Source organism: Eublepharis macularius, chromosome 2 (genome assembly GCF_028583425.1).
Source record: "Eublepharis macularius isolate TG4126 chromosome 2, MPM_Emac_v1.0, whole genome shotgun sequence".
NCBI classification, from domain to species: Eukaryota; Metazoa; Chordata; class Lepidosauria; order Squamata; family Eublepharidae; genus Eublepharis; species Eublepharis macularius.
Window position 1 is genome coordinate 24,023,270 of NC_072791.1, and position 18,734 is coordinate 24,042,003.

Genomic DNA, 18,734 nt, shown 5'->3' on the forward strand with positions numbered 1-18,734 from the left:
GTGAGGCTAAAGAATATGGCTGCTTCCCCACCCTTCTCTTTTGCTGCTGCTCGAAGAATGCAACTGGGAGGGATCCAATTCCATCAGTAGCAATTCAGCAAAATACTCTCTGGACACATTCAAACTTGCACAAGTTTTCTTTCCCTCCTGTTTCTTGCAAAACGTGCCCCTCTGGAGCTCAGTATGGTTTCAGATGCATACTTTCCACAAGGGTTTTAGATCCAGTCTAGCCTGTAGGCCATTAGTGGCGGTTAAGGGAAACTTCTTGCTCATCCTCAGCTAGCTGCAGGGCATTTGGTAAGAAATTGTAACTGGATGCCCATTTCCAAGCTGTAATATCGCACCTTTCATTTGATATATGCAGCTGTGACTTTTATTTTTTTTAAAGCCCTTCTATACATAAGGAGAGGCTCTTCTGATAGAACTATGAGAGCTGCCTCTACACACACACGAAAGAAAAAGAGAGCAATTTACGCTGCTTTCCTAACAACACTTTTCTGGGAGTAAGCCTCATTGAATTAAATTTGTCTCACTTCTAAGAAAACTTTCTTAGAATTGCTTCCTTAGACTCCTGTGCTGATAATCACTGTGCTAATGGATTTGTTTTTGCTGTTGTTGCCACTGCATCCTTTAAACGTCATACTTTGAGTGTTCACGCTTTCAGTATGGATTCAAGTGTTCTCAGCTCATTGTTTGAAAGTCCAGTAGGTGTCCAACAGCTAGGACTGGATGTAGAGTTGCCACAGCTCCAGCTGGGGAAATTTGTGGAGATTTCGGGCCCTGCCTGGGAAGATTAGAGTTTGGGGAAGGGAGGGAACTCAGCAGAGATGTGTCTTCACTCTAGGATTTCCATTTCTCATAGACTCTGTGGTATACAATCAAGTACATCTGTTGCTGTCATTTTCCCTGAGTTCTGGAGATAACATGTAATTCCAAGAGACCTCCAGGCCGCACCTTGAGGTTGGTAGCCCTAGCTAAAGACACACCACCATTACTTTAAAATTCCCTTAATTTACTAACAAGTTTTATGGGAAACTAGAGAGGCCTGTTTCTCCAGCGTAGTATAGATCAGGGGTCCCCAGGCTTTCTGAGCCTATGGGCTCCTTTGGAATTCAAGCACAGGGTGGAGGCCACAGCCATATACCAACTGGTGCAGGAGGCCCTGCTGGACAAAAGCCCACCTTGTCCTGCCCTCTTTCTCACAACACTTGACAGGGGAAAGATGTCAGCAGGTGCAATGTTGAATAAAATGGAGGGAAGGAGAAAAATGTGAACTACTTGGGTCCCCATTGGAAAGAAAGGTGAGGGATTAATGAAGTAAATAAATAAAACTGCTCATCAACTTTATCAAGTTTATGGCAGCTTTACTGCAATTTTTTCCAGGACTGTAAATCAGCAAGAGATACTCTTTTCAGGATTACGTTAGCCCATAAAGCAAGCTAGAATAAGATTAATTTTTTTGGACCAGTATAAGTGAGGTTGCTAACTTTGGCTTGGGAAATTCCTGGAGGTATGGGGCAGTGCCTGGGCAGGGCAGAGTCTGAGGTGGGGAGGAAGCTCAGCTGAAATGTGTTGCCGAGGGTCAGCGCTCTGAAGCTGCCGTTTACTCCAGGGAAATGATCCAGGAGAACTGCAGGGCTCACCTGGGATTTGGCAACCCTAACTATAAGTTTTGTCCTGGATCATCCAGGTAGTGTTTATTTAAAACAAAATCATTTGATGTTAAGCATTCAGACATCTCCAGATAGTGTTGCCAGGCAATCAGCAGGAAGATTGAGAGGTGAGAACTTGGGGGCCATGTGACATTGCTGATGTTGCTAACGTCACTACATCACTTCTAGGTAGAGTTGCCAAGCCCCCTTATCCACCTGGTGGGAGGGGTGGGGGAACCTGGCACTTACTGAGGGTGTCTTTGTCGTACGCACACTTTGTGGGCACCACTGTAGGGCATGATGTGTTACTTCTGGAGTGACATCATTGCACCTAGTGGCAGGCATGCCCCCGCATTTCACAGGGGCCAGTTTGGGCCCCTGTGAAGCCTGGGAGTATGCCTGCCGTCAGGTGCAATGATATCACTTAAGGAAGTGACATCATCACGCCTGGTGGGAGCACACCCACTGTGCACTGGCCAGGTGAGTGGAAGCAGAGGGCAGAGGCTGGGAGCGGGGTATCACCTGCCCCCATAGAGGACCTGGCAGCCCTACCTCTGGGTACACTCAGAAATGACAATGAGTAGCTCTAGAAAGCTTTTGGAATCACTGGGAACTCTATGGTTTTCACTATAGAGTTTCCAGTGATTCCAATGGCAGGCAACAGCAGAGCTCGGCAACCCTCTCCACAGTAGAATTTTTTTCAACACAACAGAGATAAGTTTATCTGCTGTGAAGGCACCCTTAGAATTATGAAAATTCTTTAAGGTTAAACAGTGCACTTTTGGGATATGTTTAAAGCTATAGGATTTTACTAAATAAAATAAAAATGGGGTAGCTGATAACATGAATAGGAGAGCCAGCATAGTAGTTAATAGCGACGGGACTCTAATCTGGAGACCCAGGTTTGATTCCCCACTCCTCCACTTGAAGCCAGCTGGATGACCTTGGTTGAGTCACAGCTTCTTGGAGCTCTCTCAGCCCCACCATACCATTTTAGCCATTAAATCTGGACTAGGAAACGTACCTAAGTCCAACATACTTGTGAGAAGCAGCCCCATATGTGTCACAACAAGCCATTGCATGATGCTTTTGCAAACACAAATAGGAAAGAGCCTTGCACCCGCAAACGAGTGCTGAATGAGAATCACACACACTTTGCTGGCCCGTTTGCAGGCTGAGAATTCAGAAGATCATTTGGGCACTTTGTGGGGGAGCTGTGAAGTCTTGTAATCCAGCTGCTGCAGGGTGCTCCCTCCCCGTGTGGCTTCACAACTGGTCAGGTAGCCAATGAAAAGGGAGAGTACTTGTTCGAGGAACCACCAAGAAGTGCATGTGGCAGAGAGCTGTGTCCAAGGTCTGAGGCACAGCCTCCGGCTTGCCGGGAGGAAGTCACAGGAGGCAGCCGGGAGACAGCTGTCCAGCCACCCCAGCAGTCAACCAGGGCCAGAGCCTGCCTACACTGGGGGGAGGCAAAGAAGCTCCCAAGCCTCAGAGGGCTAGAAGGTGCAGGTGGAGGCCAGCTAGCCCCACCCTCCAGTGGGAGGATAGGGGGCCAAGCAGGGAGAGTGGAGTCAACCCTGAGGGAGTCAGAGCAGAGGGAGAGGGCAAAGGCAGTGGGGACAGGACCCCAGCAGCTATCCAAGCGGAGGCCTTACCAGCCAGGGAGGAGAAGCAGCCACAGCAGCTCAGAACCACAGCCCAGCCCAGCTAGAAGGCAATAACCTGGCTAAGGAGATGCCAGGAGCAAGGCAACTCCAGGTGGAGCTGCCTGAGGCACTTTGTTGGAGAAGCTGGGCAGCCAGCCAAGGGGCCACAGCTGGGCCTGCCTTTCAGCAATCAGCTCAACCAGAGAGGCTTGACAGCCAGTCATCGAGACACAGCTGTAACTGGCCAACGCAGCCAAATCAGCTACCCCAGCTGCAACTGCTTGAGGCAGCCCAGGACAATGCTGGAAGGCAAAGGAGGGGTGTGGCCTGGCAGGTGGGGCCGGGAATGAGGGAGAGGATAAAAGGGAAGTCCACCCACAGGGTGTGGTGGGTTGAGTATGAGTGATGAGGAGGTGAGTTGATGGAGGAGGAGATGGCGGAGATCAAAGGGGGTGAGTGGCACAGGTTGAGCAGGCCAGCTAGTGGACTGAGAGAGCAGGGTCCTGCAGCCTCCCTGGCACCCCTTTGATGTCAGGACCAGACATGCCGGTGCCCCGCCCAGTGGCGGCCGCCCCAAGCCCTGACAAGCTGTATCGGAATTCCATGATGAACTGAGTTTGGGCATATTCACCACAATATAGAATTAGCTGAAAGCTTCATTTTTGAAAACAGACTTAGAACTTAACAAGCATGTTTTGGGAGGGGGGTGGGAATTGGTGGGATGTGTGTGTGTGGTTTTGGTGGGGGGGGGGGTGTTGTGTGTTTTCCCTGGGTTCCAGCGGACAGGCATGGAGAGTTTTGGGCTTGGAACTGAATTCCCAAGCGCTCAGAAAAGACCAGTTAGGATCAGGGCCATAGCAATCATGGAGAAGGTGCTGTTTGCCATGCCAGTTACTCGCTGCTCATTAAGACACTCGGTCCCCCTCACAGGGCAAATAGCACAGAAATTGTGTGTTGCAAACAGTACTTATTTTAGCCCCATACACATGAGTGGAATCACACCTACTGGCCTATTCCACTAGTTCTGTCACACCTGTTCAATATGCACACAAACTATACATGTGCAGGTTCCATCGATGAGACCTGCTTTCCCAAGACTCCTGATTATGTGGTGCGAGTTTATCCTTGTACATGGACTGTGTGGCAACCTGGGGTTGAGTGATATGCATAGGTGGGGCTAGAAGACATATATTATGTATACAAGGCTTTGTTTTATTTTTTATTTTATTTTATTAAATTTATATTCCGCTCTTCCTGCAAGCGGCCTCAGAGCAGATCACAAAATGCAATAAATACAGTAAAAACATGGTAGCATAAATTAAAACTTCAGTCAATAATGGTTGTTGTGGATTTTCTGGGCTGTATAGCTGTGGTCTTGGCATTGTAGTTCCTGAGCACAAGGGTGGGGAATCAGGAACTACAATGCCAAGACCACGGCTATACAGCCCGGAAAATCCACAACAACCATCATTCTCTGGCCGTGAAAGCCTTCGACAATATATTCAGTCAATAATATCAATACAAGCAGGGCTCATTTTGAGGGGAAACGTGCAGGAACGCAGTCCCGGCAGTTCCCCAAAGAAGTCGCATGACAGGTGGCCCCGCCCACCTGACTCAGCCATTTTGGGCCCGTTTCGGCTTGGATTGGGGCCAAAATGGCCCAGATTGGGCCTCTGATGGGTGGTGGATCACTCTCCCACTCAGCAGCAGCATGATCCTGACCATTTGGGGCCCCTTTTTGGCCATTTTCAGCCCCTTTTTGCCATTTGAGGCCCAATTTCAGCCCTGAATGGCCAGGATTGGGTCCAAAACAGCCCGGTTAGGTGATGTCAGGGTGTGTGGCATATGCAAATCAATTATGCCAATGACACACTTCTGGTGATGGCAAGGGGCGTGGCATATGCTAATGAGTTATGCTAATGAGTCCCTCCAGCTCTTTTTCTACAAAATGACCCCTGAATACAAGACAGCCACACACATATTGCACATCCACCAGACATTAAACAGATCCATGGGGCAGGGTGGCCAGCTAACAGATGAAAACTGTCTGCGGGGACAATGCTTCCCCACAGGGAGGGGGCTGGTTTGGTGGCCTGCCCACCTCAACCACCATATGTCCAGAAGAACATCTCTGTCTTGCAGTCCACGCGGAAAAATAATAAATCCGGCTGGGCTGGGGTTTCCACAAACAGTGAGTTCCACCAGGTTGGTGCCAGAGCTGAAAAAGCCTTGGCCCTGGTTGAAACAAAGCAAACCTCCCTAGGGCCAGGGACCACCAGTAGATGTTTGCCTGCCAAACGGAGCAGCCTCTGGGAAACATATGATATTCTATTCCACCCTTGTGCCCAGGATCTCAGTGCAGGATAGTATCATTCCATTTCGTCTTCACAATGCCCCTGTGAGGCAGCCTACTCCTAGGCTGGTTATTAGCCCAGGGTCCTCCTCTAAGTTTTGTGGAGGAGACATTATCAGAGAATTGTTGCCGTGTAGCAGTCCGTGTGTCAGTCTAGGAGATTCAAATCCCCATACTGGCAGGAAGCTGATTGGGTGAGGTAACCTTGGACCAGTCACTTTCTCTTAGCCTAAGGATAAAATAGAGAAGGGGGGATGATGTATATCACTCTGAGCTCCTTGGAGGAAGGGCAGTGTAAACGTTACCTGACAGACCCCCAAGCTTTTCTCTTTCAAATTCTGATGCTGACCCCAGAATCCTGGTGCAAACTGAGCTAGCAACAGCCAGTGCTACGGAATCATTGACAAATTCAGCCTAAACCCTTTTCTCATGCTTGCCTTGACAACTAGTCTCCTGAACTGCAATTGGATGAAACTCTTGTCTAAAAATAGCATCACACGGGAAAAGAATGAGAAGCGAAGCCACTAGACAATATTCATGGAATGTTCCGTCAGGTGGGTGCGGGAGGAAGAAAAGGGGTCGGGGAGGGGTTGGAAGATATGGCACATGGGAGGAGCCCACGACAAGTGCAATATATACGGCTTCCTTTTTCTCAAAGGATTCTCTGATTCAATGTCTCTTCTGCAAATCCTAACGACTCCACGTTTTGTGTGGGAGTTGTAGAACCGACTCTTTTTAAACTTGCAGAAGGGACTTGCAGAGAGGAATGCTAATGCATGCCCAGCACACAGTTAAAGAGGGGAGGGGATTGACTTCTTATGACCTTATAGCTATTAAAATATCATCCAAGCCCTGCACCAGCTTCACGTCAGCCTCTTTGGTAGAGTTACAGTATTTCAGTTACACCATTTCTTCCAGGCAGATTTCAGGAAAGATCACAAAGTTAAAAAGTGATGGCTTTTCTGTGGGTGGAGATTAGAGTAATCCCTTTATTTCAAAAATAAGGACACAGATTCATTCCATCCAGTATTGTGAGAGGAGCCATGCTGTGTCATAAACTTCTGGGTGCTATGAACGTAAGAAGAGCTTTGCAGAATTCAGCTACTGTCATTCTTCTATTTCCAACAACACTTGTTGTTTGTAAGGACTCCCTTGCATCTGGTAATTACTCTGGAAAATCACAGACGTACGAACCCACGTATGTGATCACACAAAACTGCCTTATACAATCCATTTAGCAGCATTGCTAGACCTTAGGGCTGCTAACCCCAGCTTGGCAAATTTCTAGAGATTTGAGGGCAGAGCCTGGGGCAAGCAGAGTTTGGGGAGGGAGCTCAGTGGAGATGTGTTTCCCAGCCTGTGGGTCCTGTCTAGAGATGGGCACGAACAGAAAAAAACCAGAACATCATGTTCGTTATTCCTTGCCATCCACGAACAGGGACTCATGAACAACCACGAACATGGCCCTGTTCATGAATATGTTCGTGGTTGGCTGTTTGTAGGGGCCAGCAGGCTCTCCTCCAGCCATCATCCAAGTCAAGATCCCTACCGCACCACTCCCAGAAACCTGACCTGAGCAGGCACCAGAAAAGGTACCAATAATAAATAATAGCTTGGTCTAGAGCCTGGCAGCAGCCCTGGAACTTGAAGGGGTAGATCCCTATCCCACCACACACAAAGGAAATTCAAGCTCCAATGTACTCTCCCTCTCTCTCTATCAAAATACCAACAGCAACTCTCTCTCTCCCTCTCCACTGTCTGCAAAGTCAGAGCTGGGAGCCCCCCTCCCCCCTGCTCTTTGCTCCCTTGTAACAAATTTGAAGCTCCACACTTGAAAGGAAGACCTGCTTATCAAGCTAAATTGGGCTTAGATTGGGGTTTCCAGGGCAACAGCAGGAGTTCAGATAGAGTTCAGACAATCCCTGCCTAAGTTGCTAAGGGAATTGATTGCAGGTGCCAGGCTGTCTGGCTTGACAAACAGCAACGAATGAGGCTTGCAACAACGCTTTACTCACTGCTACTAAGTACCAGCACTCAGGGTAGGGGGAGGTGGCTCCCAAGTCCAGATGGGGGAATTGGTGGAAATCAGCACAGCTTTACATATAAGTACTGGCATTTTTTTAAACAAAGAAAGCATTGTATGGAGCTAATGTGGGAAAAGAGGGAAACAATTGAAAGTGGAAGGGAGAGAAGAGGGGGTAAAGCAAGAGGCAAAGGCCGGTGTTTTTCTCACTTCTCCCATCTCAGTGCAGCCGCCTGCATTGCATGGCTTTTCCACAAATTGTTTTGTATAGTTTTTCTTTACAGTGAGGGGATGGTGATCTTGATATATCTGTTTGCCATCATTAAGTCTTCAGTTATTAGGGCTGCTATCCTCTAGGTAGGGCCCAGAGATCTCCCAGAATTCCAAGATCTTCCAGAGATCAGTTTGCCTGAAGGAAATGGCAGCCTTGGAGTGTAGACTCGGAGGAGTCATTCCCAGCTGAGCTCCCTCCTCTCCTCAAACTCCACCCTCCTCAGGCTCCACCCCCAAATCTCCAGGGATTTCCACATCAGCATTGGCAACTCCAATTTAGAACGGATTTGCAGCCACACTGGTACTTCTTTCTCTTGGCTGCTTTTTAAATCACCCACTCAGGTATCCAGTCTGACAACAGGCTATCCTGTACTTTTGGAATGCCACTGGCTTTATTCCTCATTGCAAATATCTGGCCACTCAGTGAAGACCAATCCGGCTGTATTTTGCCCAAATCAGGATGACACAATGCCCAGGGAGGAAGTCAAAAGACTCTTTCAGAGGACAACTCCATGATGCCACGGAAGAATGATTGGCTCGAATCCTACCGTGGCAGAACACCGAATAGCAACCTCCAATTCTAAATTGCTTGATGCAATTATAGACATCCCAGTTAACTACTTCTCTGTATTATGTTGTACACCCACACAAGTTATTTAGCAGAGTACGGTAAACAGAGCTGTGTGCTCGTTCACCACAGATGCACCCTTTTTCCTCGGTCTGTTTGATTTCATACTGTCTTCACTTTCAAGTGCTCGCTCCTTCGGTGTTTTCTCCAGATACCTTGTACCTTGCGAGGGCAAGCTAAATTGAGTTTGTTGAGCTTGCCGTGAGCAAACTGCAAACAAGACAAAGGATGTAGGGGTACCCTTCCTCCTGTATTTAACCTTCCGTATATTCAGTGCAGCCACAAAGTAATCCTTTTAAAACGGAAGGCAGTCTTTTCAAAGGATAAGCCAAACCCAACCCACCCACTTTGAATTCTGACCTGTAGAGTGATTGACAACCCCATTCTGCAGCTTTGGCCAAGCAGCAGAAGTTGGTTCAGCAGATCACAGATCGTGAAAACCTGCTGTACAGAAATACTCCAATCTGAGTTTTCATTGTGTTGTGCACATTCGATCTGCCGTTACATTGTATAAGGAATGTGTTCTAAATGAGGACATTTGAGTCATCTACCACTGTTTACATGCCAACTACCTCTTTGGAGTGTGTTTTCTAAAGCCTAGGGTTTCATAGAGAGAGAAAGGCAATATGGAGAGTACGGATGCCGTGAACTTCACTGCGATCGTGTTCGATGGTCAAACTTACCATGTTCAGAGGTGGCAATCCGATGTAAGTCAATCGTTGGGTCTCTTTGGTGCATGTCGAGCAGTCACAAGTGCCTACTGAACCAGTTTATTTGGCCTTCCCCAAACCAAACATGTGCAAAACTGATTTGCCGCCTCTGGCGTCACTGAGGGCTACCGAAGGGTAAGATTTTATTGAAATGCAGCATTTATTGAAGACTGATGTATAAGATTTGTGAGTGATCGAGTTATCTATTTCAATAATAGCCTGCTGAGCAGAGCTGTTACTCAGCAGGGATGGGGAGAGTGGAACTCAGCTGGGCTATGTGAGAATACGCATGTGTGAAAAGCCAGTTGCACCGTACTGCGTAGAACAACCTGATGAACACCCATGAACAATTTGACGAACTATCACACTGATTGTTGAAAAATCAGCTATCTGTTTGCCACCGGCAAACAGGATCAGCAGTCATTCAAGCATCCCTAATATAGAGTGCCAACTGATTTGCCTGAATAAGGCAAACTGCTGCTTCTGAGGTCATTTCAGTTCAGGAAAATGCCCCTCCATTCACACTGCTGCAATGGAGCCCCAGTCCAGCCCTGATTCAAGTTGAAGCTTTCCTGCTGGTTGCCAAACACGTATGGGTATCGCCTGGTCACGCCTGGCAAGGTTTGGAATGATGGAACACTGTGCAGTTAGGCAGCAGAGCACACATTCACTTACAGCCAGTTTGGTGTAGTGGTTAAGAGCGCGGGACTCTAATCTGGAGAACCAGGTTTGATTCCCCACTCCTCTGCTTGGAGCCAGCTGGGTGACCTTGGGCTAGTCACAGCTCTCTGGAGCTCTCTCAGCCCCACCCACCTCACAGGGAGTTTTGTTATGGGGATAACGATAACATACTTTGTAAACTGCTCTGAGTGGGCATTACGTTGTCCTGAAGGGTGGTATATAAATCGAATGTTATTACATTAATGCCTACCACTGATCTTGCAAACTGGCTCCATTGAAAAGCGCCATGGTTGAACCCATGCAAAAGTCCCATTTGTGATGACTGGTTTAGTAACAGGTGCTCATTTCCTTCATACTTAGAAGTCCCCACTGAAGTCATAGAATCATAGGGTTGGAAGGGACATCCAAGGCCATCTAGTCCAACCCACTGCACAATGCAGGAAATTCACAACTACCTCCCCCCCACCCCCCACCCCCAGTGACCCCTGCTCCATGCCCAGAAGATAACAAAAGTGATCAGAGAAACCCCTCATAACTGTCTATGAATACAAATCACAATACAATATTGGACAGTAAATACGCAGTTCTTAAAATAAGACATCAAAGAGTATCAATTTACATATTCTGTGCACTAGAACACTTTAATGGATTTACCTGCATTGTTTCCGGAATTATAAATGGGGTATTTGACTGGATATGAGTGTTGAAGTCTTGGATTGTACATTATTTCTATCATTTTTGGATTGTTTAATCCTTGGTGTTGCACATGTCACTTTATAAAATATTGGTAGGATGATGAAGCAAAATACCTTTGCTTGGGAACTGTACTTTTGATATTATAATTTCACCCAGCCTCTATTAAGAACTGTATTTACTATCCAATATTGTATTGTGATTTGTATTCATAGTCAGAAAGTTATGAGGGTTTTCTCTGATCACTTTTGTTGGCTTATTACCGTAACTCTCTTTCTTGGTTGTCCATGTCCAGAAGATGGCAAAACACCGTTAAGATCCCTAGCCAAATTGGCCTGGGGAAAATTGCTTCCTGGCTCCCAAAGTGGCAATTGCCATTATCCTGAGCACATAAGAAGGGGCCACGAGAACTAAGCACTGATGCAACCTTTTCCTGCCCTCCCTCTCATGATCTGCCTAGGTTCACAGAATCAGCATTGCTGTCAGGTGGCCATCGAGCCTCTGCTTAAAAGCTTCCAAAGAAGGAGAGCCCACCACCTCCCAAGGAAGCCTGTTCCACTGAGGGACCCCTCTAACTGTCAGAAAGTTCTTCCCAAAGTTTAGCCGAAAACTCTTTTGATTTAATTTCAGACTGTTGGTTCTGGCATTTGGAGAGTGGTGCATATCCCTGGGTAGCCGGACTCTCAGAATGCCATGTAAAGTTCAGGGCCTTCAAGCACTCTAGGAATGCCTAGGAATCACCTTATCTGAAATGCAGCCGGTTTATTAATTCAAGTATAGCTATCACAATCAGCTGCAGTTGGAAGTTATAACATATTTCCATTTAAAACAACAGGGATCCAAATCTGGTAAGGACCGGTTTACTTGATACATAGAAATTTAGCTGTGGGCATCAATAGAAGGGGAAATTTTAGATGTGTTACTGTGCAAGATTCACTCAGGCCACTTTATATCTTCATGCATAGAAAACAGGTTGTAAGTTCACAAGCTCGTATCCAATGCAAGGAGATCCAATACTCTTACAAGGCTCTTAAACAATCCCGAAGCTCACTGCCCTCGTCTATCAAAACAGTTGGGTCAATAAAAGTGATTGCCTGAGCCATTTATGAGGCCCTCGGTCAAAAAAAAGAGAGAAAAGATATCCATCTGATATCCCCGCAATACAGTTACGGCAGCCTAATAATTTCTGTTCCCAAACAACTTTGCTTCTAACCTTCTGTACTACAAGACTAAGCTTACTCATGGAACAATGCGTTTGAACACAATAAAAAATTGATGCAGTCGTCTTTGCAAAACAAACATCAAATGAAATATAAAAGCCACTCTTTGGGAAGGTTAGCACAATGGGAAAAACCTTCACCTTCCCTCTCCCCCACAGATGGACAACTCGTACCCATAAACTGTAAGTAGGGACATGGTACTTTAAGGACAAAAAGCCCTTTACACCCAACATATAGGATATAGACAGGGCTTTTTTTCAGGGGGAACGCAGGGGAACAGAGTTCCGGAACCACTTGAAAATGGTCACATGGCTTGTGGCCCCGCCCCCTGATCTCCAGACAGAGGGGAGTTTAGATTGACCTCCGCGCCGCAGCGCACAAGGGCAATCCACCCACTGAGTTCCACCACCTCTTTTCCCAGAAAAAAAGCCCTGGATATAGACAAGCTGGAATGTGTCCAGAGAAGGGCAACAAAGATGGTGAGGAGTCTGGAGACTAAGTCCTATGAGGAAAGGTTGAAGGAGCTTGGAATGTTTAGCCTGGAGAGGAGACGACTGAGAGGTGATATGATAACCATCTTCAAGTACTTGAAGGGCTGCAATATAGAGGATGGTGCAGAGTTGTTTTCAGCTGCCCTAGAAGGTCGGACCAGAACCAATGGCTTGAAATTAAATCCAAAGAGTTTTCGGCTAAACATTAGGAAGAACTTCCTGACAGGTAGATCAGTTCCTCAATGGAACAGGCTTCCTCAGGAGGTGGTGGGCTCTCCTTCTTTGGAGGTTTTTAAGCAGAGGCTAGATGGCCACCTGACAGCAATGCTGATTCTGTGAACCTGCGAAGATCATGAGAGGGAGGGCAGGAAGGTTTACATCACTGCTTTGGATCCCCATTGGGGAAACAGGCAGGCTATAAATGAAGTGCATATTTGTAAGGACAACCAAAAAGACACGTAAGTGGGTTCTAGATCAAATCATTTTAGCTCCCTAGAAGCTAAAATTACAAAAATGAGGCTATTGTACTTGGGTCACATCATGAGAAGACAAGATTCTCCAGAAAAGTCAATAATGCTAGGATAAGCGGAAGGCAGTGGGAAAAGAGAAAGACCCAAAATGAGATGGCTAGACTCAATAAATGAAGCCACGTCCACCAGTTTGCAAGATCTAAGCAAGTCTGTTAATGAGAGGACATTTTGGAGGTCTTTCATTCATAAGGTCACCATAGGCTAGAGGCCACTGGACAGCACATAACACACACACATTTGTGTGTACATGTGCTGTCAAGGGGTAGTCAACTTACGGCAACCGCAACAAGGGTCTTTCAAGGCAAGTGAGTAGAGGTGGTTTGCCAGTGCCTGCCTCTGCAGAGTCTTCTTTGACCCTGCTTAGCTTCTGAAATCTGACAAGACCAGACTGTACCATGCTGCCTTCTCTCCCATAAATGACATAGATAAATAAACATCTTGTACTTTGGCGTTAACTTGCAGCACACTTCCCCTAAAGGCTGGCCACCACTGCTTTATGAAATGCCTTCCCCTTCTTTTCCCACCCCATACTACTTTGTCCCACATATTAGTTTTATCTCATGGGGATGGGACCTGGCATCAGCGGTAGAGCACCTATTTGGCATGCGGAAGACCCCAAGTCCAAACCCTCCAGTTAAACTGATCGGGGAGTAGGTGACGTGAAAGAGCTCTACCTGAGACCTTGGAGAGCTCCTAGGGCTGCTGGCGAGAGTGGCCAAGGAGACTTCATCCCGCTAGAGGAATGGTTCGACGCAACAAAAGAAACTAGGCAGCAGTGCAAAAAGTGGGGATTTGAATCCGTGCAGGCATTCTTGTGCAACTTCAGTGAAGACATGACGATCCCAGAGGTCTGCATCAACAGCACGAGCGTGGCTTGCGCAGCACATAAGCACATATGCTCTCTTAATGCACCAATTCAGCCAGGATTGTGTTGCACGGAATGTATGCGAACCGTTTCCACTGGGGATGCAGAAATGCCAGGACTTGCCATATGTCTGGCACACCCAACTGTGTGGCATTCTCCTCTTGTACACTTCTCCTCTTGTACACGGAGTGAGATTCAAGAATGAACGTAATGAATCGGTAGATTCTCTTTGCCTCGCCATGCGTTTTGCTAGTGATTGCCAAGGCAACGGTGGACATGGGGCTTGGATTCCATGGGAAGGGGAGAACAGAAGGGAATGGACCCGGGGCGGGGGGCAGGGGGGCGAGATATGCAGGGTGGTTTGGATTTCTTCAACAAAAAACACAAGCAGCTGTAGCGATTTTCTGTTCCATTTTTATTGTCTCACTTATTCTCTGTTTTATAGAATACAGTGCACAATTAGGACTGTCTATGAAGCAGATTTTTTTTAAAATAGCCCTTTCCGGGTTTAAAGGAAAACCTACGGTTGACATACTTTGCCCTGGGATTTTATTCCTTACTTCCATGAAACTGGGGTGCGAAGGAAAATCGAGCTTCCCCACTCCCAGATTCTTTAAAGACAGGCATGGTCGAGAGACCCTGGGACATTGAACAACCACAGCGGTATGAGATACAATCGTCCAAGGATCAATGGTTTAGAAGGAATGACTGAGATCCTGTAGCACACAGAGAGGAAAAGCTGCAAAAGAAGCCTCTCTCTCTCGACACAGTTTACTCCAGTCTAAACGCGCCGGTTTCCATGGGTTCAGCCTGGAGTAAGCCTGCCCAGGGCTGCACTTGACTGAATCGCGGCCAATTTTTTTCCAGCGTAGCATCCTAACAGGACCCGGGTGAGGAAGCCAAGGGGAACCAGGTGCCTTGTTTGCTCTAACCCTTCCCAAAGTCACAGAGTTAAGAGCTGGGGCTGTGGAGAAAGCGAGAAGCCCAGGGGTGCTACACCGTGGGAAGAAGAGGTAGCCCCCCCCCCCAGGCTAAGATCTGCTAGTTCTTCCCTCCCTCCGTCCCCGCCCAACTTTCCTCGTGGCGATCAAAGGGCTACGGCGGAGCTGAGCGAGAGAACGAGGGTGTTTCGGAGGCTTGCCAACCTCCAGGTGACGGCTGCAGATCTCCCGGAATTACGGCCCAGCTCAGAAAACTGCTGCGTTGGAGGGTGGGCTCTATGGCATTATACCCCGCGGAGGTCCCTCCCCACCCCAAACCCCGCCCTCCCTAGGTCCCACCTCCCAAATCTCCTGGAATTTCCCTAGCGGGGCTGGCAACCGGGAGAGGGGCGAACGAAACTCGTTCGGGCGGCGGGAGGTCCTGCGCAGGCTGCTGGGCGGGTGCGCAACTCCGTCTGCCAGAGGCGGGCAACGCGCTCCCGAAGGGCCACCCGCGGAAGGGCCGCCGCCCCGGCGCGCTCCTTCCTCCTCCTCCTCCTTCTCCCGGCCGGGGCTCGCTGCGGAGCGCAACTTTCTGCCGGCTCGGGCGCGGGGACCTGTTACTGAGTCATCTTCGCGGGGCGCCCGGGCTGGCGTCTGCGGCGGGCTGCGCTCTGCTTCGCCGGAGGGCCCGGGGCAGGGCAACGTGCGCGCTCGGCCCGCGCCTGCAGATGCGGGCTCCGCTCGAGAGAGGCTCGCTGCCGGCCGCCGGGGAGGAGGCGGAGGCGGAGGGGAGCCCCGCCCGAGGCCCGCGCCCGCCGCCTGAACCCGCGCCCGGCCACTGACTCGCCCCTCTTGTCTGCTCTCTTTTTCTGCAGGCCTCTGCGGCAGAGATGGAGAAGATCAGGTAAGCCGGCCCGATCGGGCGACCGGGGGGGGGGGGGTCGCACGCTTCTTCTCGGCTCCGGGAGAAAAATGGCAGCGGGGCGGGGGGGGGGGCGGGCGCGGCTTCTGCACGGCTGGGGGGCTTCTGCGGGCGCGAACGTGTGAATCCGCGGCTGGAGTTCCCGCTGCACGCGGGCACGTGTCCCCGGCCGGGGGCTCCGCTGAACGGCCGCCTTGCCTGCCGGCTCGGGCATGCAGCGAGCCCCAGAGGTTCGGAACGGAGCTGGACTTCGAAGCCTCCGATTGCCGCTCTGTGTTTCCGTGTAACGTTGCAGTTGGTGGAGTTGGTTTTCTGTCTGACATTTCTTTACTAGCTGGGAATCCCACCCCCCTTGCAAAAAAAATGTTTGCTCTGTGTTTAAAATGTTGTCAGCCTGTGCGATTTTGTTTTACTCCCTGCTTTAAAACCAAAGAAACGTGGCGTGTTTGAAAACGTACGAGTTTCCCATCTTGTGTCTTGAGTGTAAAGTCTGCTGTTGGACATTTGGCTTCTGTCTGTGTTACGATGAGTATCTGAGCCTGGATTGCAAGATGGTAGTGCCCCCCCCCCTTTTGTACAAGGTTCAGATCGTATCCAGGCTGCAGTCTTGTCTTGCGAATAAACCCTGTTGAGCTCTGCGAGACTGACTTCTGAGTAAACAGGCAGAGGGTTGGATTGTACGCAGTCTCTTCCAGGCTTGAGAACGTCCCACGGTGTGACTTGAGGGTGCTGACAGGCTTTAAGGCTTGTCCAGGTCCGGTTCTTTTGCTTCTCTTCCTAGTGGGCCATCCGAGGCAGTTCATCCAATGGGAGACACTCAGCTTTCTGCTTCACCAATGTGCCAAGGTCCAAAGTTTGTGGAGTCGTGTCGGGAAAGTTGTAAGGCTCTGGCAGTAGTGATGAGAAACCTGCCCCGATGAGAACAAAAAGAGGAAGGCAAAAAATCTTGGAAGAAATCCGAGCAGAAGATCTCATGTAGCTTCAGTTTATTTGCGGAAGCAAAGGCAGGATTCGTTGTGATAGCAAATAAGAGTGACCATGCTTCGGGTGATGGCTTTGGTAGCAGGAGGTGATCAGGTCTGTTGTTACTGGTGGGCCACACAGACATTCATCAGGTGGATGGAAGAGGTCTGGGAATTTGCTCTGATCCCTTTGATGTAAAGTGAAATCTGTTCATAAACGTTTCAGCCTTGTGCCTTTTGCACAGCTTGGTGTGTTCTAAGCATTAAGAGGCGGAAAGAGTTGTGGGGTCTGCGCTGATTCGGCAGGGTTGTATGCAAGGGGGGAAAAGGGTAGTTGAGAAATGCATGCTTGAGTCCCTTAGAAGTGTCCGCTGGAACCCACTTCGTTTTGATTCGTGCTTCCCAATGTTTGGACTCTGTTGCCCCAGAAGCTGCAATAAGCCCAGGTTTTCATTAGTTCATTGCTTTTCTCTGACCAGATATTACGTGCTGTGAAACACACGAAGCGACTCCCTTTTTTACCAGTGGGGAACGGAGAATGGAAAGAAAATGACTGGAACAAAGAGATGTAAACTGTAGTGGATGCCGTTTGGACTCAAGCATAGTTTAGAGAAGGGGAGGCCTACCTATACCGCTACCTCCCACCCCAAGGTCCCAGACCATGTAGGGGCACCTACATTTCTTCCCCACTTCCTGGTTTGAACTGCTGGGTAGCTATTTTGAGAAACAATTAAATGGCCTTAGCTCTGGGAAGGCACGTGGTGGCTAAAGTGTTGGCACTAGAATCAGGGAAACCCAGGGTTGAATCCCTGCTCGGTATTCACCAGGTAACTTTGGGCCAGTCGCTCTCAGCCTAACCTACCTGACAGGGTTGTTGTGAGGCTAAATGTGGAGGAGAGGAGGCTTGTATGCCATCCTGAGCTCCTTAGAAGAAGGGCAAGGTAATGAATAAATAAAGGCAAAAATCCCTTTTTTTCCAGAAAAAGAGAGTACACGTGCTGATAGCCGAGCGCCGCTGTAGTTATTAGGAGGTATGAAAAGTCAACACAATACATGTTCTTAAGATATGGCGTCCTTTTCCAGTTCTGCCTTCAGTACATGCGAGAAAAGGGCTTCACAAGTGGTGGGTCTTGCTCTTGCCCTTCCTCCGCAAATCCGCTGAATACACAACCGGCTGGGTGTCTGTTTTACTGCACAGGGCAGTCTTGGAGTGCGGCTGACACCTTTGTGCTTCTTCGCCTCTCATGCTTCTTTCCCCACACCAACCCGACATATGTCACACGTTACCGGGGTTGTGTCATATTTATGGTTCAGCCGTACTTCCGTTCATAGTGCCTCCAAAGAGCTGCCTGCTCGCTAGAGGGGCTTTCCGTTGAAGCAGGTTGGCAAGAAGAAAGGTGCTATCGCACTTGAAACATTTGGCCTCTCTGCCTGTGGGGGAGCATCACAGAAAGACAAAAGAAACCCAGAAGTAACCCCCCCCCCGCACACACACACTTAAAGGAAACCTGTGATCCTCTTAAAATAATACACATGCTCAGCTTATGGCTCAGCTTTTCACCTGTGGGATCTAATTTTTTTTCCTCAGCTTTGAATGACTTTATTTTTTTGGAAGCATAAGATTGTCTAGCAGCAGGATGCTTGCCCCAGAAATCTCCTTGCCTTAGAGTTTTGCACCCTCCCTAAACAGCTGTGTAGCATCTGACCACAGGCTGACAACCTGTTTGCAGCCCTGCCCTTTCTGACCCCAACTGAAAGCTTAAGCCCACAAGCCACAGTGGAGCCCCAAAAAGATTCCACACAGGAATCGCCCCACTTTATATCCCTTGTCCTTTCCCCCCTCCTCCCGCATCCCAGTATGAGACTTCTGAGAATCTCTTGACTCGATCGCATGAGGTTCCTGTAGATCGCCAGGGTGAATCACGTGATACTTCCACTATCCCTGTGTTTGCATTTCAAGTGAAAATAAAGGCCTGTTGCTTTCTTTGCGCTCTCCTTAAAACCAAGCATACTGCTATGAGCTGGGGTGGGTGGAAGCTCCGTGACTGGTCAGTTTCAGTCTTCTGCTCATCATACACAAAGCTGCCTTCGTATATCAGTCAAAACACTGATCTGTCAATCTCAAGTGGAAGTCTTTCGCATTGCCTGATCCTTTTAGCTGG

At 48.7% G+C, this 18,734-nt stretch overlaps 1 protein-coding gene across 1 annotated transcript in view; it reads left to right on the forward strand.

The window, feature by feature from the left end:
- The window catches only part of BEGAIN (brain enriched guanylate kinase associated), a 260,162-nt gene that overhangs the window by 37,175 nt on the left and 204,253 nt on the right, over positions 1-18,734 (forward strand). Inside the window, exon 2 of the mRNA XM_054972391.1 lies at positions 15,564-15,592. Coding sequence (XP_054828366.1) covers positions 15,564-15,592 — 29 coding nt within the window. The remainder of the gene's footprint in view (positions 1-15,563; positions 15,593-18,734) is intronic.